The 24,033-nt window shown below is 49.8% G+C and overlaps 1 protein-coding gene across 46 annotated transcripts in view; it reads left to right on the top strand.

Moving 5' to 3' along the window:
- The window catches only part of EPB41 (erythrocyte membrane protein band 4.1), a 97,428-nt gene that overhangs the window by 24,722 nt on the left and 48,673 nt on the right, over positions 1-24,033 (top strand). For 27 of the 46 annotated variants that reach the window (XR_011136062.1, XR_011136061.1, XM_068917793.1 and 24 more), the window contains exons 1-3: positions 15,775-15,971; positions 20,730-21,198; positions 23,599-23,832. Coding sequence is in view for 44 of the 46 variants with exons in the window: in XM_068917793.1 (XP_068773894.1) it covers positions 15,790-15,971; positions 20,730-21,198; positions 23,599-23,832 (885 nt within the window). In the remaining 2 variants the exon portion in view is untranslated. Of the gene's footprint in view, positions 1-5,614; positions 5,774-5,803; positions 5,944-6,386; positions 6,526-6,944; positions 7,085-8,646; positions 8,838-15,774; positions 15,972-17,240; positions 19,144-20,729; positions 21,199-23,598; positions 23,833-24,033 lie in introns of those variants that run through there. The other 19 variants (XM_068917801.1, XM_068917799.1, XM_068917805.1 and 16 more) reach the window with 9 other exon arrangements.

Raw genomic sequence — 24,033 nt, 5'->3', positions numbered from 1 at the left:
TGTGTAACGCCACTGACATTCTGTAATAAAAGCAAATACTTTTAATTCTTCTGCGCAGATGATCTGTCTGTCTCTTTTTTTTTTTTAAATGAGGCAGTTCTGCAGAGAGGAGAATTGCGTGGGCTTTGGGTGTGCTTTTTAAGCAATTGTGCTCTTCCATGGCACACTCATCCAGGACTCTGCTGGGATTCAGAGTCGGGCTTTTTTTGCAAATGCCAGCGTACACTTGCTTTAGTTGTTGGACTCCGACCAAGCGCGTATAGCATGGTTTTATAATTTCCATTCTCCTAAATTTGCACAATATTCTAGCTCTGGTGCTTTTGGAGGGGATCGCGTTTTCTCCTTCTCCCTGGTCTTGGTACAGAAGCCTGGAAAACGTTGGCCGAAAAGCAGCTCCTGCGAGCGCTGCTTGCACTGTGCTTCTGGCAGTGGGAGAGTTCAGTGGCGTTGGGCTGGTGGCTTGCCGTGGTGTGGCCATGGCCCTAATGTTGTGTGCTTCCCTCCTGCGGGTGTGTTTTTGGAGAGTGGTTGCTTCCATCTGTTGTCGAGGGTGAGCGCCATGTGTCAGGTGAGCTTTCCGGCAGCTTCGAACCGTGCAATAATGTTCTCCACAGCAATGCCAGGAGACCTGCAGCCCGGCGCGTGGACCTCCTGCAGGAGTCTTCTCCTTGCCCAGAGCAGGGTCTTTCTTGCAGGGATGGGGTTAGCCTGAATTACAAGCACACCGAAACGCGGTGTGGATGGAAGAGACCCTGCAGTTTGAGGCAGGGCTTGAAGGCCACACGGGAAGATGCAGGCTAGTTAGCAATTTCTATGAAAAAACACAATTCTTTTGAACTCGCAGGTCACCGGTTCTAGGCTGATTATTTCCCCCCCTTCCCCACCCCACGTAATGCGCGTGTGTGAGAGAGATAATTAAAAGCTTTTAGTCAAATAAATAACGAAGCTGCTCGTACAGCTTTATGGTAGAATTGCAAAGTCAAACACTTGAAAGTCGAAGATGGTGCGGGGTGCAGCTCCTTGGGTCTTGTCTTGCCTGTCTTTTTGTGCAAGCGCATGCCAACACGCTCTCGGTTGCATGCTTGCGTATGGGGTTTTTCCCATGGGGCTTATATATGGCCGAATATAAGAGAAAGCTGCCTGTTTAGAGAGACAGGTCCTGTCCCGTTGCTTAGGGGGCCCCAGGCCTTCTTTATTTCCCGCTATTCAAACTCTGCTCTGCAAACAAGTTAATAATTCCTGCCCGGCTTCCTCTGCGATGCCTCGGTGCAGACGCGTGAAAGCCGTGAGCGGATCTTCGCAGTCCGCTTGGGAGATGGTGTTACAGGCAGGGGTGGATGTGCAGGGAAAGGTAATAGCACGACCGTTGCAGAGGGGAGGGTTTGCGGGTCGTTCTCCTCTCTTGGCTGCAGAGCACGACGGGACGTTTTCTGTTGGAGCCCGGCTTTCTGCCTCTGCCAGCTGCACGCCCTGCCTCCGCCAGGCGCTCGGGAGACGAGAAGCACGCAGATAGCCACCGTTCCTGGAGAGCTTGAAGACTCGCTTGTCGTTGGGCAGGGTCTGGCTCATGGAAGGACAGAGGCTAGTATTCAGGTCCAAATTCAGCCGCCTTAGCAAGGAGCCGTTTCTCCTCTTGCTGCAGTCCTCTGCCTCGCTCGCTGCCCTGCGGTTCCTGAATCGAATGCCAAGAGGGCCCTCAAATCCAAATATCCCTGACTCCTCGTCTTATGCGAGGGCAAGAGGCGAAGAGGATGCCCAGGGCATTTGCGGTGGGGGGAGATGCAAATTTTAAGAGATGCGGAGGCGACTGTGCAATCTGACCAAAAAAATCCCAGTCCCTGAATCCTCAAACCAAACCTGTCTTCCTTTTAAATCCTTTCAATACTTTTATCTCCAGCTGCCAACTTGGGAGTGAGTATGTGTAGCAAGCAACGAGGAAAGGACCTGGTGAATAAACACAGCGACGCAGCTAATGAGACCATAAAACACAAGCGTGGGCTGTGCGTTACAGCTGTTGAAGTAACGTTCAGCCGGTAACAAATCAGAAACGTCTGGGGCTTGGGGAGGAGTCCAGCCGCGGAGAAAATGATTATTTTCCAGCTAGAGATTTGTTGGCTATTTGGCTTTTGCGTAGCGCTGGTCCAAAAGTCTTGAGGACCTCCGGGCTTTCGTGGAGGGACGAGCCGCGGTTGGCGTCGTCGGCTCGCGACGGGCGGGCGAGCCGGCCTGGCGGGGCGCTCGAACCCCGCGGGCAAGAGGAGGCGCGTGGCCGGCGCGCTGATTTGCGGCAGCTTCGCTGGGTGGGCGTTTCTGGAAAAGAAGCTGGTGTCGCAGAGGAAGGGCGCCGGGTGGGTACGGAGGAGAGCGAGGAGGAGCAGCGGGAGCGATTGCATCCCAACGGGAAGGGTGGGCTGCTGGTAGGAAAACGGCTCCGTGCGGAGTTCGCCCGACTTCAGCGGCCTCTGATGCTGCTTCGCCGCCTTCGAAGCGGAGTTCGCGTTCAGCTCTTTTTTAACTGCCGCTTGTGTTATTTCCACCCTGTCTACCTAGACGCTTGTCTCAAAGCGCTTCCTTTGTTTACGCGCGTGCCTCTCTCTCCTGTTTGCTCCTGCCTGTCTCTGCGCTCCCCTTCCCTCGCCCAGGAAACGGGTGAAAAAGCCCAGCTGGCCGATGAGCTCGGAGCAGCCCGTCCGCGCTGGCTGAGAAACGGTAGCGGGAGCCGCGTCGGCCCCGAGCAGAGCCGGGGAGCCGCAGCGGCTGGCCGGCCCCCTTCTGCCGCTGGCCTCCAGGAACGGCCTTCTTCCCCCGCTTCACACAGTCCCAGAACGGCCAAGGTTGGCAGGGACCTCTGGAGATCATCTAGTCCAACCCGCCTGCTCCAGCAGGGTCCTCTAGAGCACGGTGCCCACGGTCGCGTCCAGGTGGGTTTTGAATATCTCCAGGGAAGGAGACTCCTCAACCTCTCTGGGCCACCTGCTCCACTTGCACACCGTGTCTGTCGTTCCCTCAGTTTTGGGGCACTGATGCAGAAAATACTCCTCTATTGCATTGATGTGCACCTTATCTGCACCTACAAACGCCCAGCTGAATGGCATCTTAGAGACTGGTTAGGGGAGCAAGGAGCGCCGGGCGCTGTGCTGTTGACTTCATGTTCTGCAGCTGCGGCTCTGTAGCTTATTTAAAAATGATTATTGACTCACTGCGTCTGACCCGATGATGACAAGTGGCAGCACTCCTTTTGTAAAGATTTAGCCTATTAAAAAAGCGTTCCCACCCTGTGATGAATAGAGAGGGGCAGCTTGGGAGAACTGAATCTGTTAGTGTAGTCCCGTGACCGCGTGCTTCAAGAGGCAGAAATACACCTCCGTAATGAACAGGAGGGATGACTTCAGCAGAGCAAGGAGACTTGCACTTAAAATGAAATTCGGTATTTCACTGCAATGCTTTTCTTGCAGCTTTATTTCTTCTCTGATTGCGTTGGACTGCCGAGCAAGAGCGTTGTCCAGTAGTTACCCTGACCGGGTTGTTCAGGCCGGGTTTGACCCTGCAGTGCTAATCGCGGGAAAAGCAGGCAATCTGGTAATACAAATGCAGTGGGATTAAACTTTTGCTCGCTAGTTGAGGCTGAACTCACATGGCTGCGTCCCTGTCGGAGATCGCGTCCATCACGAAGCTGCGTGAAGTGTTGGGAATGGAGAGGTAGCACTAGATGCACGGAGGCACGTGAGCACACCTCGCGCCTGGGAGATGAAAACCTCAGAAGTTCAGTAGGTTGTAACATCTGTACCGAGATAAGCAGATACTTGGAGAGGTGCAAGCCTGATTAAATGGTTGGCGTTGTTGGTACTGGACTAACACTTTTGGTGGAAGGAGTTGTGCGTTAACTCCTTCTTGTGATGTATCACAAACGGTTGTAAATTGCTCGTGTAATAGAAGATGCAAAAAAAGCCTTAGCTCTGGTTTAGCTGTACGGTATAACACAGATCTTAACGTGCTCTTCAGTCTTTTAAATAGAAAACACGACTGTAAAGAAACGACTGTAGCCTTTTGATGTTTTAACTGTAAAATCAGCCTAAACACCTACAGCTTTGTATCTGTTCTCCTGCCTGACTGGCGCTTGCTTTGGAAAGGGTTTAACCTTCTGAAACTTCTGACTCTGGGAAAAACAAGTAGTGATTACTTATACTGAAACTAAAGTTTGATTGATTATCTCTTTTGTAACACTTTACCTTTACCGCTAGAAAAACAGCTTGGGAGGGTTGCTCTCCGAAACACAAGGTTTGTGGGCAGGTTGCTCTTGTGTACCTCAAGGGTCTGCTGATTTTTTGCCTGTGATGAACGCCCTAAGCCACTTCAGCAGAAGCACTCCCTGGGGAAATATTTTGAGACGTTCCTTTAAAACAAAGAACAAATGGCGCAAAGCGCCAGCCTCTCTGTAGTCCTTCGCTTGGAAAACATCATCAGAGCTTTCCTAATGGGGCCGCAGCGTTGGGGTTTGTGAAAGCAGTGCGCAAATGCAGCCGACTGCTCTTTAGACTGCAGCTGCATGCAGCGTGGCTGAGCACGTGCTGTGAAGTCAGACGTCCTCTGAACATCCCGTGTCCAGTTACGGCCAGCAGTCGCGCCGTTCCTCCTCTCCGGAGGAGAGACCGCCTGGAGACCATGCAGCGTGCTCTCCCGGGTGAATCACTCTCCTCGATCGTCGCATTGCTTGCCCACCCATTTACTGTGTTTTTGCCTGGTTTCCTGGCGGCAGCACGTGAAACTGTTGCGCAGGCTCCGTTTTGGGTATCCTGGAAGTGAGAATCCTCCAGCAGACTGTCACCATCAGGTAGTGCAAAAAGCCTCGTGTTTGCAGAGCTCAGTTTGACTGACTGGTTCCTCCCCTTCGCCTACCTGAAGTGAGCTCGAGCCTTGTGCTGGTGCATGCGGGTTTCCAAGTTTGAGATCCCTTTGGATGCTACAAGTCAAAGATGTGTGGGAAGGACTCACTAGAGCTCAGGCACAATTTTCTTGAAAACAAGCTGGGATATCCTTAGCCCTTACACCAGCATAAAATTAAGGGTTAACTGCAACATACCCAAAGATCTGGATTTCTTCATGTTGGTACCTGTAAGCTCTTTTAATGGCTTTTTTGTTGTTGTTGTTTCCTCCCATCTGTAACAGAAGGCTGGCACAGACCTACCCTGACATCGGTGAGAATGAATTTTGCAGTGCTGTTTGTAAAACGCTTTGAAAGCGCACTGCACCAAAACAAGTGGAACGTATATTTTGAAAAAAGTCTGATATTGAATAAAAAATGAGCAGATAGATGTGGTCAAGTGGCATTTTGCTTTGGCTTGTAACTGTTTCGGGAGTGACGCTGCACCAGTGTTGGTCTGCGCGATGGGTGCCTGCTTGTAGAAACACAAAAGAAAACCAAAAGAGAGCAAAGTTTACGGCATCTTATGGCATGTGGCTTTAAAACATTTCTTTTTCTCAAAATGCTACAGAGGAATGTCTTACTTCTGGACGCGTATTATATTTGAGTAATGTAAGTTGCAAAATAACTTCTTGCATTAGTGCTTGCAGCCGTCAGCGTTTTCACGAAGGCGGCGTAAGCTGTACGAGGAAGTGCCGTGCCGTTTTCTGAAGGCTGTGCTGTCGTCTCTGATTGCTCGGGCTCCGCCACGGGGAATCGTTTCATCAGCTTCCCCCCGAGCCGCTTGCCTCTATTAACGGCGGAATAAGCTCCGTTTCGCTGTCCTGCTGGAAGGTGACCCAGAAATCTCGCGTGAGTTTTTAAACGCGCTGTCGGCTAAGGGCAACGGGCGCCCCGTGTCCCAGGGATTTTCAGCAGGTCATGCCCCAGTGCTGCACCGGCGCTGAGCCCCGGAGCGGAAAATGGACGTTTAATGCTGTGGATACGTGGGGCTTGATAGGCTTTTGGGAGCTGCGCTGAAGGTATTAGGACCTGTTGTTCATCTGCTCTTTCACCAAACTTGATTTGGCTCAACGTGGCCTTGATGTTGCCTGTTAAATGCCTGTAGCCTGGGCGAAGTCCCCTCGCTTGAAAAGCTTTTTGCTAGTTTGCCACCAAGAGTGTGAAGCTCTGTTTCTTCTTTTCTTTCTTTTCTTTTTTTTTTTTTTTAAGAGAGGGGCTGGTCCTGGGGGCTGCGATCAGCGTCCTGGGGGCTGCGCGCAGCAGCCGGCAATGCCGCACGCAGGGGACCGCATCTGTGATTAATGTGAGCACCTGAGCGCTGAGTAATTGGGAGCGGTAATTGGATGGCAGCTTAGGAACGCGGTTAACGAACAGTCCTGGAAAGGTGGCATCGGCAGGTGAAGCGCCTGCGGAACGGTAAACCCTGTGTTTCTGACATAGCAGTTGTGCGCGCCGCCTAAACGTGGCTAAACGCGGTGCACGCGCTTAAAAGCAAACGCAGTGAAAGAGAAACGGTCAGCCCAAGCGCTCGGTGCCTTTCTGCGCGAAGGGCAGGCGCTTGGCGTGCTTCCTCTTGGGCGCTGAAGAGGCCGCGCCATGCGGTAAGTCAGACCTCCCTTGCTATACTGTAACGTTCCTCGTGGGGATGTTTTTGTTCGCTCCTAAACGATTTTCTGCTTTCTGCAACCTCTTTAGTTTGAGCAGCTAAACCAAGCCCGTTCCTGTTCTAGGCTACGCACTGGAGCTGCAGCTCCTAAATAACAGCACGCTGGGGAAACCTGGAGTCTCAGTTGGCTTCTGTTCCTCTTGGTTAAGTCAGCCAGGAGGTACTTCTCGCCACCGTGAGGGTTGCAAAAACCAGCCTGCTTTCTAGAGCTAACGTGGCTCTTTTTTCTCCTCCTCTTTTTTCTCCGCTGGCCTGTTAAAACAGCGTACATCGGTGAGGAAGTGTCTCAGCAGCCAGATGAACCCTCAGCCAGACCCAGTTTGCATGATTATTTTTATCTCACTGAAGGACTAACCAGGAACAGGTGACCATCAGCTTGTTTACCTTCAAAAAACCCTGAAGCGATGGCCTGCAATGACCACCGAAAGGATGTGGTTTAAGAACGTGGGGCAAAAAGCTAGTTTTGCCTGAGCCATCTGTCTGATGGAGAGCGGGTGAGATCACGGTTGCTTTTTGCTCTCTCCGGTTTTTCACCCCGGCTTCATTTGCAAGGTCTCCTCGTTGCAGTTTTAGCCCTAACAATGATCTGAACAGAGCTTGCAGAAAAGAGGATTTGTGTGGCATTTTATTCTCTTGTGCGGCGTGAATGTGGATTTCGGCAATATTGTTTTGTCGGTTGTGCTGTCAGCAACACGTTGAAAAGAATAGGTCGCTTGTCTGGTATTAGGACGGTGACGTGCAGAGCCCTTTTGCAGCACAGTTTTGGCTGCGATTCTCAATTCTGTCTTCTGGTGCCTTAACTGTATGACCTGGACGAGACCAATAGGTTTTGACTCTAAAATACTGATGCTAATAAGGTTTATTCTTAATTTTTTGGGTGTGTTTGGGACTTGATAAATACCCAGCCACACCGAGTCCCCAGGAGCCTGCAAGATCTTTCAGTGGGATGAAATAGTCCTGGGCTAAATAAGGCTTCAGCTGCGCACGAGGCAATTGCACAACAGGGATTTAAATGTAAAAAAGGGAAAAACGACCAGAGCTTCTCCAAAAAAGCATACAGTTATTAACACTGCCTTTGTATTGCTGCGTGTGGATGTGTGCGCACAAACATGCACGCTTGAATGAGGGTTGCTGGTAGATCTAACTTGCAAAATGTGTGTCAATAAGGTGCTAAATTGTGTACCCAAGATCAGTACCGTGTCCAGAAAGCAGGGTTAATCTCACTTGATTGTAAACACGATGATTTCTTTTAGCAGGCAGATACTTAAACCTGCTGCTTTCTGCGTATGCTTTTCCCCGCTAAAGAAAATCTTTTGTCTTGCCCAGCTCTTTTTTTTTTTTTTTTCTTTTTTTTTTAAATATTGCAATGTTGGAAACGTTGCGAGCTGCTCGCTGTTGTCCTTCTCAGCCGGCCGCCGGCTGGGAGCGGGCCGGCTTTGCCGCGGGTGCTGCATCTCCGCCCCGGCCGGCGGCGGGAGCATGAGAAAGCCGGTTGAAAACTTCAAAGCCGTGCCCCAGGTTTGGTCCGCCCGTGGCCGTCTGCATCCGCCCGGAGCCTCTCTTTAATGCCTTCGGGGACGCTACGCTTCTCCCGCTTCGGTGTTTAATGCAAAAATGAAACGGAGGAGCTTAAAAGGGCTGCGGGTGGGAGCCCGCTTCGGTGTTTAATGCAAAAATGAAACGGAGGAGCTTAAAAGGGCTGCGGGTGGGAGCCCGGGGCCGGCGGGTGGAAGGAGGGGGCCGGGCGGCGCGCGGGGCCGGGGGCGCCTCGGCCGGGAGCGGGGAGAACAAAGGAGGAGAACAATTGCGGGAGAGCAGGAGCGCAGCAGCGGCGGTGGAGGAGGGAGAGCAGGTCGAACGCGGTTGGATGTGCAGATGCCGTGTGGCGAGAGAGACGGTGTTTTAGTGCAAGCCGAGCGGCCGGCGGGCTCCTGGTTGGAATAACGTTGGTATCAGCAGAATTAAGGAGAGGAAGTTGCTGCAGTGTGTTGTGTTTCCAGGCAGAAATACAACTTGAACACTGGTGTGATACTAAGCGCTAACGGTGTCCTCCTAGCGCCCTGGATTGCAGAGACAGGAATTGAAGAAATGAAATACATCTCTGCACAACGGCACTAAAGTAGGAGCATGTCGGAGGCCTTCCAGTACAAACCCTGCCGGTTCAGAAGGGAAAGCAGCAACTGAAAATACAAGCAACCCGCCCTTGTAATGTGGGTGCACAGCGTATCTAAAGCTCCGTCCCCGCAGGTATGCGAGGCAAACCCAACTTCCTTTTCGCTTCTCTAGTTTCAAGAAGCGGAGCGTAGCAAAGGCGAGGTTTGTGCACACTTCCTCCGTGCAAACGATTGCAACAGCTGCGAGCCGGAGGATGGATGCCGGGTGTGAGCCAAAGGGGTGCGAGGATGCTCACCGGGGTCTCCAGCGGTGGCAGATATCTCCAATACCATGCTATCTTCCTTTCTGTTTGGTTTTTTTTTTTTTTATTTAATCAGTGCAAGATTAACTCCCTCCAAGACGATATTTAATATCCTGCTTATTAATCGCTGTCACTGATACAACGCAGGCTTCGTGCTGGAGCTCAGCTGCCAGGTCCCAGTGAGCTACTACCACATTGGGAGAGGAGTCAGATACAGTAACTCAAAGCAAGAGTGACCACAGGCACCTTCACGAAAACTAGTATAAAGGCTCTGGGCAGGCAGGAGGTGTCAGCATAATAATTTTGGTTTGGCAGCAGAATTGATGGCAGTAAAGTGCTTGCTGGGTGCTGGCTCTCCGCAAGGATCAAAGGGATTCCTGGCGGCTGAGCAACTGCAACGAAGTGCACCGTTGCCCATCTCTGAATAAACAACCCAAAGGCCATGTACCAAAAGAATCGAGTTAGGTCCTGAAATATTATCCCTCTCTGCCTTGCCTCAATATTGAATATATTACCCCAAACTGTAACTTTTTCTCTGCAAACTTTTTAAATAGCTGCATTCCCACTCTGCTGCTTAAGCAGGCTATGAGTGGTTTCTTAATGCTGTAGCTGCCTAGTGCATAAAATCCTGCCAAGGAAACAGTATTTCATGAAAACTGTGTGCTCTTCCTCAGAGTTGTGCGCAAGTATGTCCTGCTACCGCATCCAGAAAGCTAGGCCGTGTCTCCTATTTGATCGGGCCACGTTTCGGTGGCAGAGCGGCGGCTGTGGGGAAGGAGATGGCAATTTGGATTCAAAGCCATCCTCAGTGAAAATGGGTGTTTGCAAATGTGGTGCCTTGGATGTGTCAATGGATGTAATTAAGGAATGAAAACTGCTGCACACCCCTAATTAAAGGGATTAAAAGCGAAAGCTGCCTGATTTCACTGCCGGATTTTAAAAAAAAAAAAAAAAAAGCAGACAGACTGGTGAAAACGGCTGTGGGGCCAAGTCTTTGGTACGGTTGCTCTGCTACAGCCACATCAAGGACCAAAAAAAAAAAGCTGTGGGGAGAAGGCAGGACTGAAATGTTCTGTTATTTGTGTGCAATTGGCTATTGAAAACAGAATCTATTTAATCGGTTCTTCGTATTCCCTCCCGTTTGGTGCCTGTTCCTGGTGGAGAGGGCAGGGGTTTCATCCAGCGCCAGCTACATTTTGACGGTGAAGGTTGCATGTTTTGGACTGAAGTATCTCAGTGACCATTGCACGGACTAGTGACTTCTTCAGCAAGCTTTTCCCGTTTTTGCATTTCTTTTGGGGAGAGGGAAGTTTTGGGAGGGTTATTTTTCTCCCATCTGAGACCACGTGTACCCATATCTCGCTGGTGGGAACTGCGTACCAACGTTGCGTTTTTATGGCCACGCGCCCGAACACCTTTGCTGGCGCAATGCATCCTCGGGGGGAGGTTGCGGTCGTGTCACCGCATCGGGGGCAAACGTCCCGGTGTCTCCCTGCCATCTCAGTCTCGGTCAGCAGCTCTGGGGAGGGCTCACGACCATTCGGCACGGTGGCCGCTGCCTGCTTGAACTCATGTTTCCACAGCTGCATCCTCCCGGTGAGAATTTTTTATTGAAGATCTTGCGTTGCTGGCTTATAAAATCTGCTCTTCCTCGTAGGCGTTCTCAGTGTTGCTCCTACAGAGGAGAGGGTCGCTTAGAAGTGAAAATGGGATGTGTGTATGCGCTGCCGAACACAGGTCAGGTCCCTCAGGCATTTATGAGCATAGATTGGTGGGTTTGGGGTGCAGAAAACTGGGAATCCTGTGCACAAAACAGGGACAGGGAACTTTGCCTGTGCAATGGAAAAGTGGAAACTTGTGTTGTGGATGGGCTTCTCTGCAGCCCTGCTAACAGCAGAGCGGCTTGAGCGTGGGTTGGGAGCTGCAGCTGAGGATATCTCACTAGTATTGGCCATCATCTGCCATTGCTTATTTGCCAGCATGCCAGGGTTGCGTGCCGTCGAGGTGCAGGGCTCCCCGAAGGGCGGCTGGAGGCCTGTTGTCGTCTCCAGGAGCCAGCCTCTCCTTCGCTGTGCAGCTTGTGAAGCCACCCTGGGGGAACGGAGGGGACTTTGGCTCACTGAGCATCGCGAGCAGGCAAGACGGGGAGAAGAAGCATCCGTGTCGAGGAGATGCGAGACCCTGACGTCATGCCGGTGCTGTGCACTGCCCTCGTGTAATGTGATGCTGATGGCGCTTGAGTTTGTTGCGATCAAATTAAATCAGCACCCTGAGGCTTTACAAGCAGCATCCGTCCCTGAGGGTGGGTATTTGGAAAAACACCTGAACAGTTGGCCTGCTCTGGCCTGCAAGGCTATCTGCTGATAACCTGGGGACCAGACCTGGCCAAGGACATGGTTGCATCCAGCCTGTTACATGGTGCTGGGTGTTTCCTTAATATACTTGAGCACAGGCGGGAGCTTAGAGCTGCGTGGTGAGATCGTTCCCGTTAGGTAGGAAAGGTGCAGTGTTTGAATTAACTCACTAAAATGAAAAAATTAAAAAAAAAAAAAAAAAAGAAGGAGCTTTCTGGAGCAAAGATCCCCTCTCCTTCCCTTCTGTGCCTGGTGCAGAGGCCAAAAGAAGACGCTTTTCTGCTCTTGGTCTCCAAGCTCGACCAGCTGCTGGCTCGTGTCCCCGGCGCAGCTTGCATCGCCCACTGCGCGTGCCTTATGGAGCTCCTGGCGATGGGGGAGCTGCCGCTGGCTTGGAGAGGGCTCATGGGCAACGGCGAGTCTTGCTTTTTTCTTTTCTGCAAGCTCTTCTAGTGATCTTCCTTGCTGGGGAACAAAGCACGGGCTGCCGCTGCTGGGAGTGAAATACTTGCGGTGGCAGGTACCCACCCAGCGAAACTCGGCTTTGTGAGTCTCAGCTGACTCATTCGGGGCTTGTCGAAGCCATCTGGTTTTGTAGCCACTTGGGTCTCCAGAGTCAGTGCCAGAGTCGTACCGTGGACGGGGTCGCTCCCACACCGCCGGCTTGAGACTGACGTCGTCCTCCTGGGGGTGGTGAATCCCCTCCGCGGACCGACAGTGCCGAAGCCGTCTCTGGCCTCCTCCTCCTCCCTGCATCACCCGGCGGCTGAAAGTGGCCTGGGGGCTTGGCCGTCCCCTGGAGAGAGCCAAGACTTTGGTGATCTAGTACGACAGTCTGCCGCTGGCCAGCGCGTTGCAGTGCTCCCAGGTGGGGATCGTTGCACTTTCCAAGTGCAGTGCTCCGGGCACACTAACAATTGCAGTGAAGACACCGGTCGCCTTGAAGCTCTGCTTCTTCACTACTTGTTGTTTGAGGATGGTAGTGAATAAGCTAGAACAAAGCGTATAAATAAACCAAGCCTGGCATCTTCTGCGCTGCTGCAAGCTGCCACTTCCTTAAAAGCAGAAATACATCACTGGTGTCTCTGAGCAGGCTCTTAAAGACTAGTCTAGATAGTACTTCTCTCATTGCAAACTCTTGCCTGGGTGGAGGAGTATTTTTTGCATTGAGTATTTTTTTTTAATCTGTTTTTGGAGTGCCCCATGTTGGAAAGGAGAATAAGCAGTAATCTTGTACGAGTGAAGAGATCTCACAGTCAGCTTAGGGTAGTGTTGATACTAACACATCTAAACATCTTTCAGGTTTGATGGCACTCCTGAAGTGGTAGTGACTGAAAGCCCAGGCAGAAGACACGTAGCTTTTACCTGGCAATCAGGACGTGCCAGCCTTGCTGGCACTCTCTTAGGTAGTTCAAATCCCCTTGCATATTTACTGTACACCTCATATGTAAAAACAGCTGTCATGATATGGTTATTTTTAATGAATTTTGGGCGTTGTACAAGGGTGCGGCAGATGTATTTAAGGCCTCGGTTGAATGCAAATTGTACTACCAAAGTATAAAGGTAAATCAAGCAGTTAAGCATAATGTCCTTGGTGCGCAGCGGAGTCGCAGGCCAAGCGTGCAAGCCGGCTGGAGCCAGGCACGCTTAATGCAACCATTAGGAATCTGCTACAGAATAGCAGTAGGCAATGGAGGCTGTTAAGAGCTTTTAGCATCAAACATCCATCTCGTTCTCCGCGCTGCGGTAATGCGCACTTGGCAAGCGCGTGCCTGTGTGTGGACACGCATGCTAGTTAGCTAGCAGCCGCTCTTCATCAAAGGCGCGCGCGGGTCCCTCTTGGCTTCTAATTACAGCTTTGCTTTGGAAACAATCAAAGGGAAAACGACAAAAAAAGAAAAAAAGCAAAACCTATTTTACCCTGTGCTTGAAAAACTGTAAGGAAGGAAAATGAGCGGTGTTACGTTAAACCTTGAGTGTAAATGAGGCACAGTGTGAGTAAACACATCTGTGTTCAGGCAGGGGAAAAAAAAGCCCTCATGAATAATGCATGGCAAAAATCCTTCTTTTCAGTTGATTGAAATCTATTGCTTGCTTCTGTTTAACTGTTGCTTTAGAAAGTAGCAAGAAGTCCGCTATGGTACGTCATCTCTGTTTCGCTGTCGTCGTCATCCCAGGGACTCCTCCAGTGGTCGAGAGCGAGTGACCTGCGGGAAGTGGAAGCAAAGACCTAGAAGACTCGGCTCCGGCTCCTCGTGCCTCGGCGCTTTTCTTTGCACAGATTTTCAGCCCCTGGCTGGCTGGCGCGCATGGGGGGCCGCGCTCGGCGGGGGCCACAGCAGCCCGGCGAGGCTATCTGCGCCGCACAGGCGGTGGGACTCGAGTCGGGTGCCGGGTGGGGACGCCGCTCTGGGTTCCTCCCTTCTTCCCCAAGCCCGGGCAGATACCAGCTTGTTCTGGAAAGGAGAGTTTTGAGGAGGTCGCACTCGCTGTCACCTTTACCGTGATCCAAAACAGCGCGTGTATTAAATTGTTAATTTTCTTCAGTCTGTCTAACTAACGGCTGGTTGGCAGCTGTGTTGCGGTGTTGCAGGGGATAGCGCGTGAGCAACTTTCTTTTGCTAAGGAAAGTAGTAAGTACTTCCTAAGTAGGAAGCGCATTCTCAGATCGCTCTATTTTGGGTCTAACAGGTCCGAGTTCAAGTGAGTTTTCTTCACGTGTCCCAAATGGGCAACCTTTCCAAACCTATTGCTCTTGACAAGACTCAAGTGACATGTACACGCTTTCATTTACGTTTCAGTGCTTTACTGATGAGCAAAGCCCAGAAATTCCTACGTATCTTCCAGGTTTGTAGCATCCAGGAGGCTTTCTGGGGACATAGGAGAGGACTCCGAGCTCTTTTCAGCTGTAAGGCACTTACTTGCTCTGTTTAGTTCAGGCCATTTTATAAGCCCAGTCTTCAATTTGACATAAATGATTTGCTTTCAGCAGATGGTAAGCTACTATTTTTTGCCCTCATTTAAATAGGAAAGCTGTACGGCACCAGAAGATGAAAGAGGGGTATGACGCTGCCGACATACAGTAGATTACTAGGGCTGGTCTAGTGAGAATTAAATCCAGGCAGTTATAATGTACCATCTGTGTTGTGTTGGGTGGCTTATTTTCCTGTTTGTTAAGGCAGAGCCACCAGAAGTCCTGAAGTCTCGTGTTGCCGCCCGGGTTAGGTAGGGTTGCCGTTTAGGGTGACAGCATGCCTTTTGTTCGAGCCCAAAGCGTGGGCACGGAAGGGCAGGTGACGCATGCCTAGCGGTGGTTATAAAACACCCACGGTAACTATTCCGCTAATGAAATATTTTGAATTAATTTCGAAAAGGTGAGGGTTTGGGTTTTGTTTTGTTTTGTTTTTTTAATTTGCATCTGGCAGTGCTCGGCTTTGCCAGACCCATTTGCCCCATAGCCCCAAAGCAGTTCTTGAGAGGTTCTGGTGCTTTAGAGTATTTTCATGTTTGTTGAATTTCTGGAGGTATTTATTGAGAGGCTTGTTTTAATGCATTTGAATTTCTTACTTTGTATTTTTTTTAAATTAAGTTTTCTGCTGTATTTTGTTAATTGTAGTAAAAATCATGTGCAAGAAGCTTTACTCAAAAACATGCATGGGGTGAGTCGTGCTGGTGATATTTCCAGCTGCAGTGAAGTTCTCCCCTCCATCTGAAGACATAGCTTAGTTGCAAGGGCACCGGTTCTTGAGAAACTGAATTCGCATTCTGTTTATTTTACAATATTTTGTTGCCATCGTCGTCCCAGGGACAATTTCAGAGTATTGTTCTACGTAGTTTCCCTGGTGAATTGTGCACTTTTAACACATATTATGAAAGAGGAAAGAACGCATTTAGAAAAAAACGCAGTTGCTGAAACTATTTGATTTTTGTCTATTTTTAGTTGAGACTTCTCTCTTATCATTTTTGACAATTCTTGCTGGAGCAGTAGTTTACAGTGAGACCACACGTTTTTGGGTAGGAAGGCCAAGACAATATGCCCAAGCTGTGTGATTACGATTATCTGCTGTACTGCATCTCCGTGAAACGGTTTGTGTTCTCAGAAATGAATGTTCTTAGAGGACAGTCCTTTTCCTTTCTCTTTGAAAAAATGAAACACTGGAAATTAAGTCAGTTATGGAATAAGGCATTAACCTTTTTTTGGCCTTGGAAGCAGGAATAAGTTAGTGTCATACTATTGGTTGGAAGAACAAGCATATACTACACTTCTTATTTACATGCCTAAGTAAGATGATGAGAAAGAAGTTTGCTGCATTTGATTGCTGGCCACAATTGCAATTGCATGCACGATCTTGTCTTTTGAAGGGGGTAAACTTCTGTGCACCTAATGTAGAAATACTGACTCACACGTTCAGCTGCTTTTTGGCTGGGGATGAGGGGAAGAGGAAGAAAGGGGAAGCTGGGTAAGAAAACCTGCGTAGCCCTAAGGGAGGGACGGCCGGAAACACTGTACTCGCCTTGGGGGGCAGTTCTCTTGCGACGTCGGCAAGAACAGAGCCCGCGGAGCGGTGCGCAGTTGGAATTGCGTTTGGATGGATACCAGCTGCCTGCCAGGTATCAGTAGTGTTTGACCAAACCAAGGCTATTAGGGACAAGATGAGTAATTAGACATTTCACCTTTTTTTTTAAAAAGTCTCAAGTTGAACTTGTATAAAAATTTGGATGCAGAAAACTAGGGTGAGTCTCTAGGTGAAAAGCAAATTTGCAGAGATGCTGTGTGCTCCCTACAAGGATACTGAAGGACGCTTGGATAGAAACAGAGGCGAGCGATACCTTTTAAAAAGAGATCTGCGAGGCTTTCTCTTTGCTGACGTGTCAACGTTCCCGGTACCGCTGTTGGCCGTGCAGGTCCAGACCCTGTCATGGGGATTGGATCTGATTCAGGCGACGTGGAAGGGACGGTCACTGAGCTGGGGGACGCTCTTGGTACGGCGATAGAGACACGGTGAAAGTGTTTTCAGTGGGGAGATGTGATTTGCTTATTTACGCAGTGCTAAACGCCTTCTCCGCAGCAGACTTGCGAAGGGCGACAGCCTGCCGTTTATCAGCCTCAGGAAAACTCTTTAAGTATAGGCGATCTGTCTGGCTTCATCCTCTCCAAAAACAAACAAACAAACCAAAAACCCAAACCCACGGCTTGGGCCAGCAGTCCCAAGTCCGACAATTCGGAGCAGGAGATGAGCAGCACTGCCTGGGGGCTCCTGGAGAAAAAAAAGGGCAAGAGGAACATCTCCTCCTTCCCCTGATGTCAAGGAAGCTACAGAGACACCTGCAGAGGCTGCAAAATTGCCGTAGGGAATAGCGATGGAAGAAAGCTTTATTTAAAAACCTGTTCGTGCTTTTATTATGGGCAGTGCTTCTTCCAAATAACCAGCGAAGGAGTCGTGGGGCGGGAACCCGGTCCGTCGTGTGAGCTCTGCTGTGGGCGTCCCTCTTGGAAACAAAACCCTATTTAGCAAACATCTCCGTACAACAGAGGCCGAAGGAATGTGCTTTTTAAATAATGTGGCCTCTTGGTTATCTTGCTTGCCTAAAAATGCTTTTGCTTGAAAGCTGAAAGTGTCCAAAACCATTTCTGAGCGTAAAACTTCAGAGGGGGAGAACCGGCCGTGAGCCTGCGCGGCGAGACGGAGGGTGAGAGCACTGAGGTCTTGCAGCAAGATATTTGACTGCACTTAGTGAGTTATCGGTGCTGGCGGCTAACTGCCTTTATTAAATGTTTATGGGGAAGGGCAGGGAAGGGAAGTGCTTGTACGTGCCCATCTCCGCATCCGCAGCCCCGCGGAGCGGAGTTGGCTGAGGGAAGCGGAGCCGTGACGTAATTCCTGGGGGACAGAGGAAAGACGTGGAGATGTTTGTTCATCTCCAGCCAGACCCACCTTGCAGGGCTGGGAAAAGCGTGCTCTGCGCAGTGATCGCTCCTTTGAAATGCAAACAAGTAAACAGACTCATTCCACAAATGTTTGGATTTAAAAAGAGAAAACTATGTCCAGAGGAAATGTTTGTTTGCAGACCGTCCGTCTTGTTTACTGCGGTTGATGAGACCTGCTCCTTCAGCTCTGCCCTCCCTTCAGTCTTCATTTCCAGAGCCTTGACTTTGCCTTTTTGTTTTAAGAGCAAAGTGCGCTTGGCGTTTGTGTTTTGATAACGGTCCTTAACAAACGGATTCATGCAAAATAAACACGGTGGGACGTAACTACAAAGCAGAGCGTTTTGGCAGCAGGGGCCAAAGCGAGCTCCCGGTTTATCGTGTGTTCCTGATGGGATGGTCCTGTAACGGGTTCATCCGTCTCTGGGCGCGTCAGCAGTTTCGTCCTGCGAGTTGGCCACGGCAAGCACAGCTTGTCCAATGGGTTCGGGGTGATGTCCGTGTGGTTGAATGTGGGTTGTTGCCCACCGACTTTGCAACCTCTCTTTTGTAGTTTCAGAGCATGGCTCGGCTTGCATGTTTGCAGTCGGGCTGTGCAAAGGTAGCTGCCTATCGCTAACCTAACCGTCAGTCGGAGACCGCGTCCTCTAGTTCAGGTGTTAAGGAAGGAAAGGAAATAACGGGCAGAGCTTGGTGGGCGAATCATGCACGCGCTTGTTGACCCATCGCAGTCCTGTGCCCCGTCCTGCTAGCGCACAGCCTCACAGCTCTGCAAACTTCTCCCGAAGTGACCTGCTCGCACCGTAATCCAGCTTCGGCCCCGTTAAACCAGTACTAACCTCAGTTGGGCCCGTGTGAGCCAGACGGTGGATCCTCAGCCCGGTCCTGAGCAGCTGCGGCTTCTGGCTATGCGTTTTGTGGGGTGTGTTGGGTAGTCTGGGAACCGTTGGTCTAAGCGCCCTCCTGCGTAATTTGGTTTAATTTGCTTTTCCTTCTCGCTGATATTTCTGGGTTAGGCTCTGCCGCTTCCCCCAGGGGGACCAGAAAATTGAGCTTTGCGGCTTTTTCACTTTCCCCAGGAAGCGAGCAGCAGGCGTGAAGCTGCCTTTTCAAGGGCGGTGGTGGGGAGCCAGCTGGATGCTGTGCGAATCTGCTGTAGCCTTTTATTTTACTGGGATTTTACAGCTTTCTCAGAGAGCCTGTTCTGCGATAATCTTGCAAAAAACAAACTCCTTGCAAGACTTTTTTTTTTGTGAAAAGCAGCTGACAGTGTAAACCTCCCAAGTCGGAGCAGTTTGCAGAGTTACCCTTGCGTGCTCGCGCGGCCGATGTTCGGCTATGCCGAGCTGTCGTGTTTTCTCCTGTGCAAGGAGTTGGAGTATGAGAATTGAGGCGTGCGGTTTCCTACACATCTGTGTCTTCCGCTCAGCTCAGAGCCTCGACCAGCTGGGTTTGGGCGCTGCCATCCCCTTGCGGCTTCCCTGGCGCGTTGGCTGCGCTCTGCTGCACTTGCTGAGGGGCACACGCGTCTGCCTCTCCGACGCCCGTTTTCTCCGTGCGTGTAGAAAGGTGCGGTTTTGGTGGTGTCCATCCCTCCGACAGCTTTGGAAGAATGTCCTTGCAGCTTGGAGAAGCTCCTCGAGGGGAGGAACGCAGGTAGGGTCTCGCACTAAACCTGGCTTCTGCAGGAAACCAGGTTGGAAACAGGCCCAGCCGTTCGCCCCCCCAGCTGGCTGCTGTGACTAGTCCCGGTGGAGATGTGTCAAAGACTTCAGAGATCCTGGCCCAAATGGGGCACAGCTCCAAATCGCCGTGATATGAGCCCAGATCCCGTGGGTTACCTCTCCCAGCTGCCCGGTAGGTCCGAGGCTCTTGGCTGGCCAAAGGCCCTCCTTGCAAAAATAACCCACTGGGAAGCTGAGGAAAATTGCATTCCTGGAGAAGTTAAATGAGTAAAGGTCCCTTATGCTGCTTCATTTTAACCAAAGCCTGAGGAATAGTATAAGCTTTTGCATTACATGCTGTGGAAGAATACTTTGGAAAGCTTGGAAGGCTTCTGTCTTTTAAGCACTCTGGTTATTTTGGCAACTAGTGTGAGCTAGATTAAAAGTAAAATTGCTCAATATGATAATACATAGGAGGGTGACATATTTAAATGCATCTTAAAATTAAGTATGTATTCTTACATACTGTACGTGTTTATATGTCAAGATTTGGGCTGGGGGGATTGAAAGGCATAGTGGATTATACGCTATTTCCTCCCTGTAAGCAGTGGCAATTTATTACTGCAAATATATGTGATGCAATGCACAAAGATTAGTTCTGTCCTCTCTAAAGCATGATTATTTGGGGTCCTTTTTATACCTTAAATAGATATTCTGCTCCTGTGATTTCCATCTTTTTGTGTCAGCAACCCAGGCTAAAGTTGAAATACACATTGCATCAGCTTACTAAAATGGACTCTGAAGAAATCTGCTCTCCATTATGGGGATCATTTGGAAAGCCTTTTCATTTTAAATTTTTTTGATGTTTGGCTAGGCGGTGCGAAGATCGCATGAATCCTGCAGCCTGCTCAGCTTCACTGGACCTGTCTTGTGTTAATGTAATTGAGTAGCATTTACGAGTAGCATCCTGAGCAGTGTAGTTAATCAGTTAGATATCCCCCCACCTTGTAATTCATTGTGAGTTTCTGTGGCTGGTTCAGGGACATTTAGAAGTGAGCAGATGCTCAAACTTGTTGTACTCTTGAAATTTTTGACCTAATAGTGAATTTTGTCAGCTGTATTAGTTTTGTCTTGAGTGGTGGATTATTCCTTCCGGTCCCAGTTGCGGAGAAGGATGCTTCAGTGCTTCAAAGCATTATAGGCCGTGTGGGATTTTTGCACGGCACGTTATGAGGACAGTTGTTAATCAGGTGCCTGTTCTCATCTGCTCTGCTTCCCCAGCCCTGCAAGCCGGGAAGAGGGACCTGGAGGAAGAGAGGGCCTCAGAGCAACGCTGTGCTGCCAGACCACCTGCCATCTCTTCCCCTTTGCCTAGTCTTATTTGTTTCTGGTTTTTTTAACCATTTGCTCTTGTCAGGGCATAGATGTCTTTCCTCATTTGTGGTTTCTCTAAGGGAAGAGCTGCATGTCCGTCTGCAGTTTTAAGAACCGCACTGGAAGGACGGAGGGCTTGCAACAGCCAGGTGCCAGCATGTTTAGCAGTTTGGAGTCAGTATCATCCAAGTGGTGGAAGATGCATGAGCAGACGTCGATCGAGATGTTTCTTTCAAAGCAAACAAAAACTTAGAATAATTTGTTCGCTCTTGATTTCTTTGTAGGTTGGAGTCGGCGGGACAGGGTGGTGTGACTGGGGAACATAAGCTCTTCAAACCAAGCGCTTAATGCACACATAAATATTGGAAAGAGCCTTGTCTGACGTATTTTGCACCTCTGTTACAGTGTCATCATGACAACAGAGAAGAGTTTAGCGGCGGACGCCGAGAATCCGGAGCAGCAGCAAGCGAAGGAGGAGGAGGGAGCTGCTGAAACGCAACAGCAAGAGGCTTCTTCGGAGGAAGCGGCTCAGCAGGCGTCGGAAGGACAGACCCCATCGGGGCAGAAGCAGGCGGCCTCCAGCGGCGATACCCCCACGCACGAGGAGCAGAGCAAGAAGGAACGCCGCACCTCAGAGGGCCGGGGCTTGTCCCGCCTGTTCTCGTCCTTTCTCAGGAGGCCCAAGTCTCAGGTGTCTGAAGAGGACAAAGACGCTGATGGTCCTAAGGAGAGGGAAGGTGAGCAGAAAGAGCCAGGAGTAGGAGCCAGTCCTGATGAAGAGATCCTGGTGAAGGCTCCAATTGCAGCTCCCGAGCCTGAGCTCAAAACCGATCCGTCGCTAGATCTCCATTCGTTAAGCAGTGCGGAAACGCAGGTAAATACCCTGCTCTGTTTGGCGTGCTCCCTTCTGGTCTTGCAATTGTGTCATTTAATCAGAACTATAAAAGCAAAAACCCTTGAGATACTGAAAAGGCTCTTGTCAACTCTGAACGTCTTTACAAAACCTGTGTTGCACAGCGTACTTTCCACTCTTGCTTTCCTGTATCAGACCACACTGCAAAGTACTTTCCCCTGAAATTCCAGTAATTCTTCAAAGCGTAGTGTAAATTGCCCAATACTGACTCTTCGCAGTGCTCTGCTGAGGTATGGGAGTTCACATCAGAACTAGGATTTGAATTTGTAATTCACCACAGAGCAATTGCTTTAGTTTTCCTTTGGATATCCTTGATGTGTACAGAATAAGGACAGGTCAGTGGTATGAAGTGGAGATTCCAAAAGAAAGTGAATTTGGAAAAAGGTTTCTTGAACTTCAAGGAAGGTGAGTGTAGCAGGTCAGGACTGGGACACCTGTTTAGTCCGGGCTGTTGCCGAATACAAATATTCTTTGCTTATGCATTGGATTTCTCTGCAGTCTGTAGGCTGAGCCCAGCTGCTTTCTGACTTCCGATCTTTAAAGTCAGGATTGTTTTTCACGCAAAATTTAAACATTTCAATACGTGGTAGAAACTGAGGCAGACACCCAAAGTGAGGCATTCACAAAGTGAATGTGGCTCGTTATTAAAGCATGGTTTTCTTCGTTTGGGGATGTTGGGTGGCCTCTCCTTGGCAGATGTTTTGGGTAATAGTGCAGCTGTGCAGAGTTTGAGAAAGGCCCATGTCGCTTCTCCCAAGCAACCTGGGTGTCTTGCTGAAGTCCTAGCAAGTCAGTGGTAAAATCTGGATTACTTCCCAGGCTGCCTTAACTTTTTGAATGGTCTCCTGAGAGGTGTTACCTGTCAGTGAACTGCAGTCTCTAGGTTTTAACTGAGTTTTGGAGAAATACTTTAAAAGGTAGAGCATTGCCAACTGCAAGCAGTATTTGTAAATCTACCTCCTGAAAATTATGGAGTTGTAAAGAGGGCAGTAGGTAACTTTTTTTCTTTCTTTTCCCAAGTTTCTGAGCCTTTGAAAAACATGGGGTGATTTCTGCTAGTGCTTTGTACCTGTGAGGGTTGGGATGAGCAGAGTGAGGAAGAAATGGAAATGTTCACGTAAGTTAAGCCCAGAAGTTGCACCTTCAAGGGGAATTGAGTGGTTTTTTCCCTATTTAGCTTTGATTTACCTGTTCTGAGCACGTGTGACTCTGCACAGCGCGAAAACCCACGACCTTCCTTCAGCATGTCCTATTCATTTCAGATGAAGCCCTTGTTGTTTTTAGTTCTTATTTTAGATTGACGCTAGTGGCTTTTTGAACTGTGGCGCTCGGCAGATATTTCTGCTGTGAAAGCGTTTGTGGGTGCTGCCTGCTTGATAAATGCTGACCAACAGGCATTACGAGCTTTGACTGATTCTCTGCTGCCGATTATCCCGGCCCTGCTGGAACATAAGTCAGCAGCTTGTGGACGTTATTCAGTTTTTAAATACTGGAGCCGGCGCTGCCTCCGTGCAGTTGTGCCCGAGTGTGATTTCATGAGATGCGATGGGGTGAATTAAGCTCACCGCAGACTGAAAAGACAGGGTTTTGCTCCCCCTTCCTTCCTCTGCCGCAGCTGCGGCTCCTGCTCCCTTGAGCCACTTCCAGCACTTGCTGGAGCCTGTTGTGAACTGATTTAACCTGCTGAAACGGCAGTAGAAAAAACAGCTTCCTTCCTCCTTCCATCCCCAAAACTGCATCTCTTTCTGCTGTTTTGGTGAATTAAACTGGCTCGTAAAATGCTTCAGTGGGCAGCAGGGAGAGGCTCCGGAGGACAGGAAGAGCACCTTCTCTTTTTGGTGAGAGGGAGCTGTTGGGTCAGCTCAGATGGCCGTGAAACCTCAGCACCGAATTCCCTTTTAATACCTGTGTTACCATACCGAATTGCAGTGTATTGGATCAAAGTGCGTCTTCCAGGGCAACTGTGGGAGCACAGGAGCATGCTACAGTGGGTGGTTTTGTGGTGATTTGCTGGGCTCTTGCCTGGGAGAGAAGACGCTCACTAGGTGCCGTCATTAAGACAGTGAAGATTTGCCTGTCTAATCAACTGTAATTTCTCTAATCAACCCTATTTTCTGTTTTCTTACATCCTTTATTAAATAACCAGTTGAGAATGACTTGAAGGGCTGTTAGCCTTCCAAATTAGCATCAATCAGTGTCACCTGAGCTGCTGTTCCAGGTCCTAGGTTACACATTAAGGCCAGGTGACTGATATTTGGGGCAGATCCCAGCCCTCCAGTGCACCCGTGCAATGCTTGTTTCACGTGATGGTTCTTTGTTTGACACATCTGAATGCCAATTGGGATGTGCTGGGGGTTTCAGCCTGCTCAGGAGGACAGGAGGGACGACCAGGACCCGGACAACCCCAGAGACCCTGAGGACAAGGAAGGAGGTGGAGTGCAGGAAGAGTGCTCCAAGCCAGAGCTGAAAAAGGAGACTCCAGAGACAAAAGCAGACAAGGATTTGAAAGCTACCCAGAGGGCAGTAAAAAGACACAGAAACATGTACTGCAAAGTTGTCTTGCTGGATGACACCATTTTTGAGTGTGCCGTGGATGTAAGTACATTCGGGGTTTGTTTCTTTTGCTCCTCTTTTCCCTCCCACTTCTCCTTCCCTTGAAAAGCTGTGTACCACAAACACTGCTTAAGAGGGGTCTGATTTGCTCCCGGTGAGTTACATGACCAGCTTTACTGCAGAACAATCTTGCTGTAAGCCCTAATAACTTACTCAGTGTGTTGTAAAAATCTCCGGGTGCCT

The sequence above is a fragment of the Struthio camelus genome, chromosome 23, assembly GCF_040807025.1.
Source record: "Struthio camelus isolate bStrCam1 chromosome 23, bStrCam1.hap1, whole genome shotgun sequence".
Taxonomy (NCBI): Eukaryota; Metazoa; Chordata; class Aves; order Struthioniformes; family Struthionidae; genus Struthio; species Struthio camelus.
The sequence above is the reverse complement of the archived record's forward strand: the minus strand, read 5'-3'. Positions and strand labels throughout refer to the sequence as shown.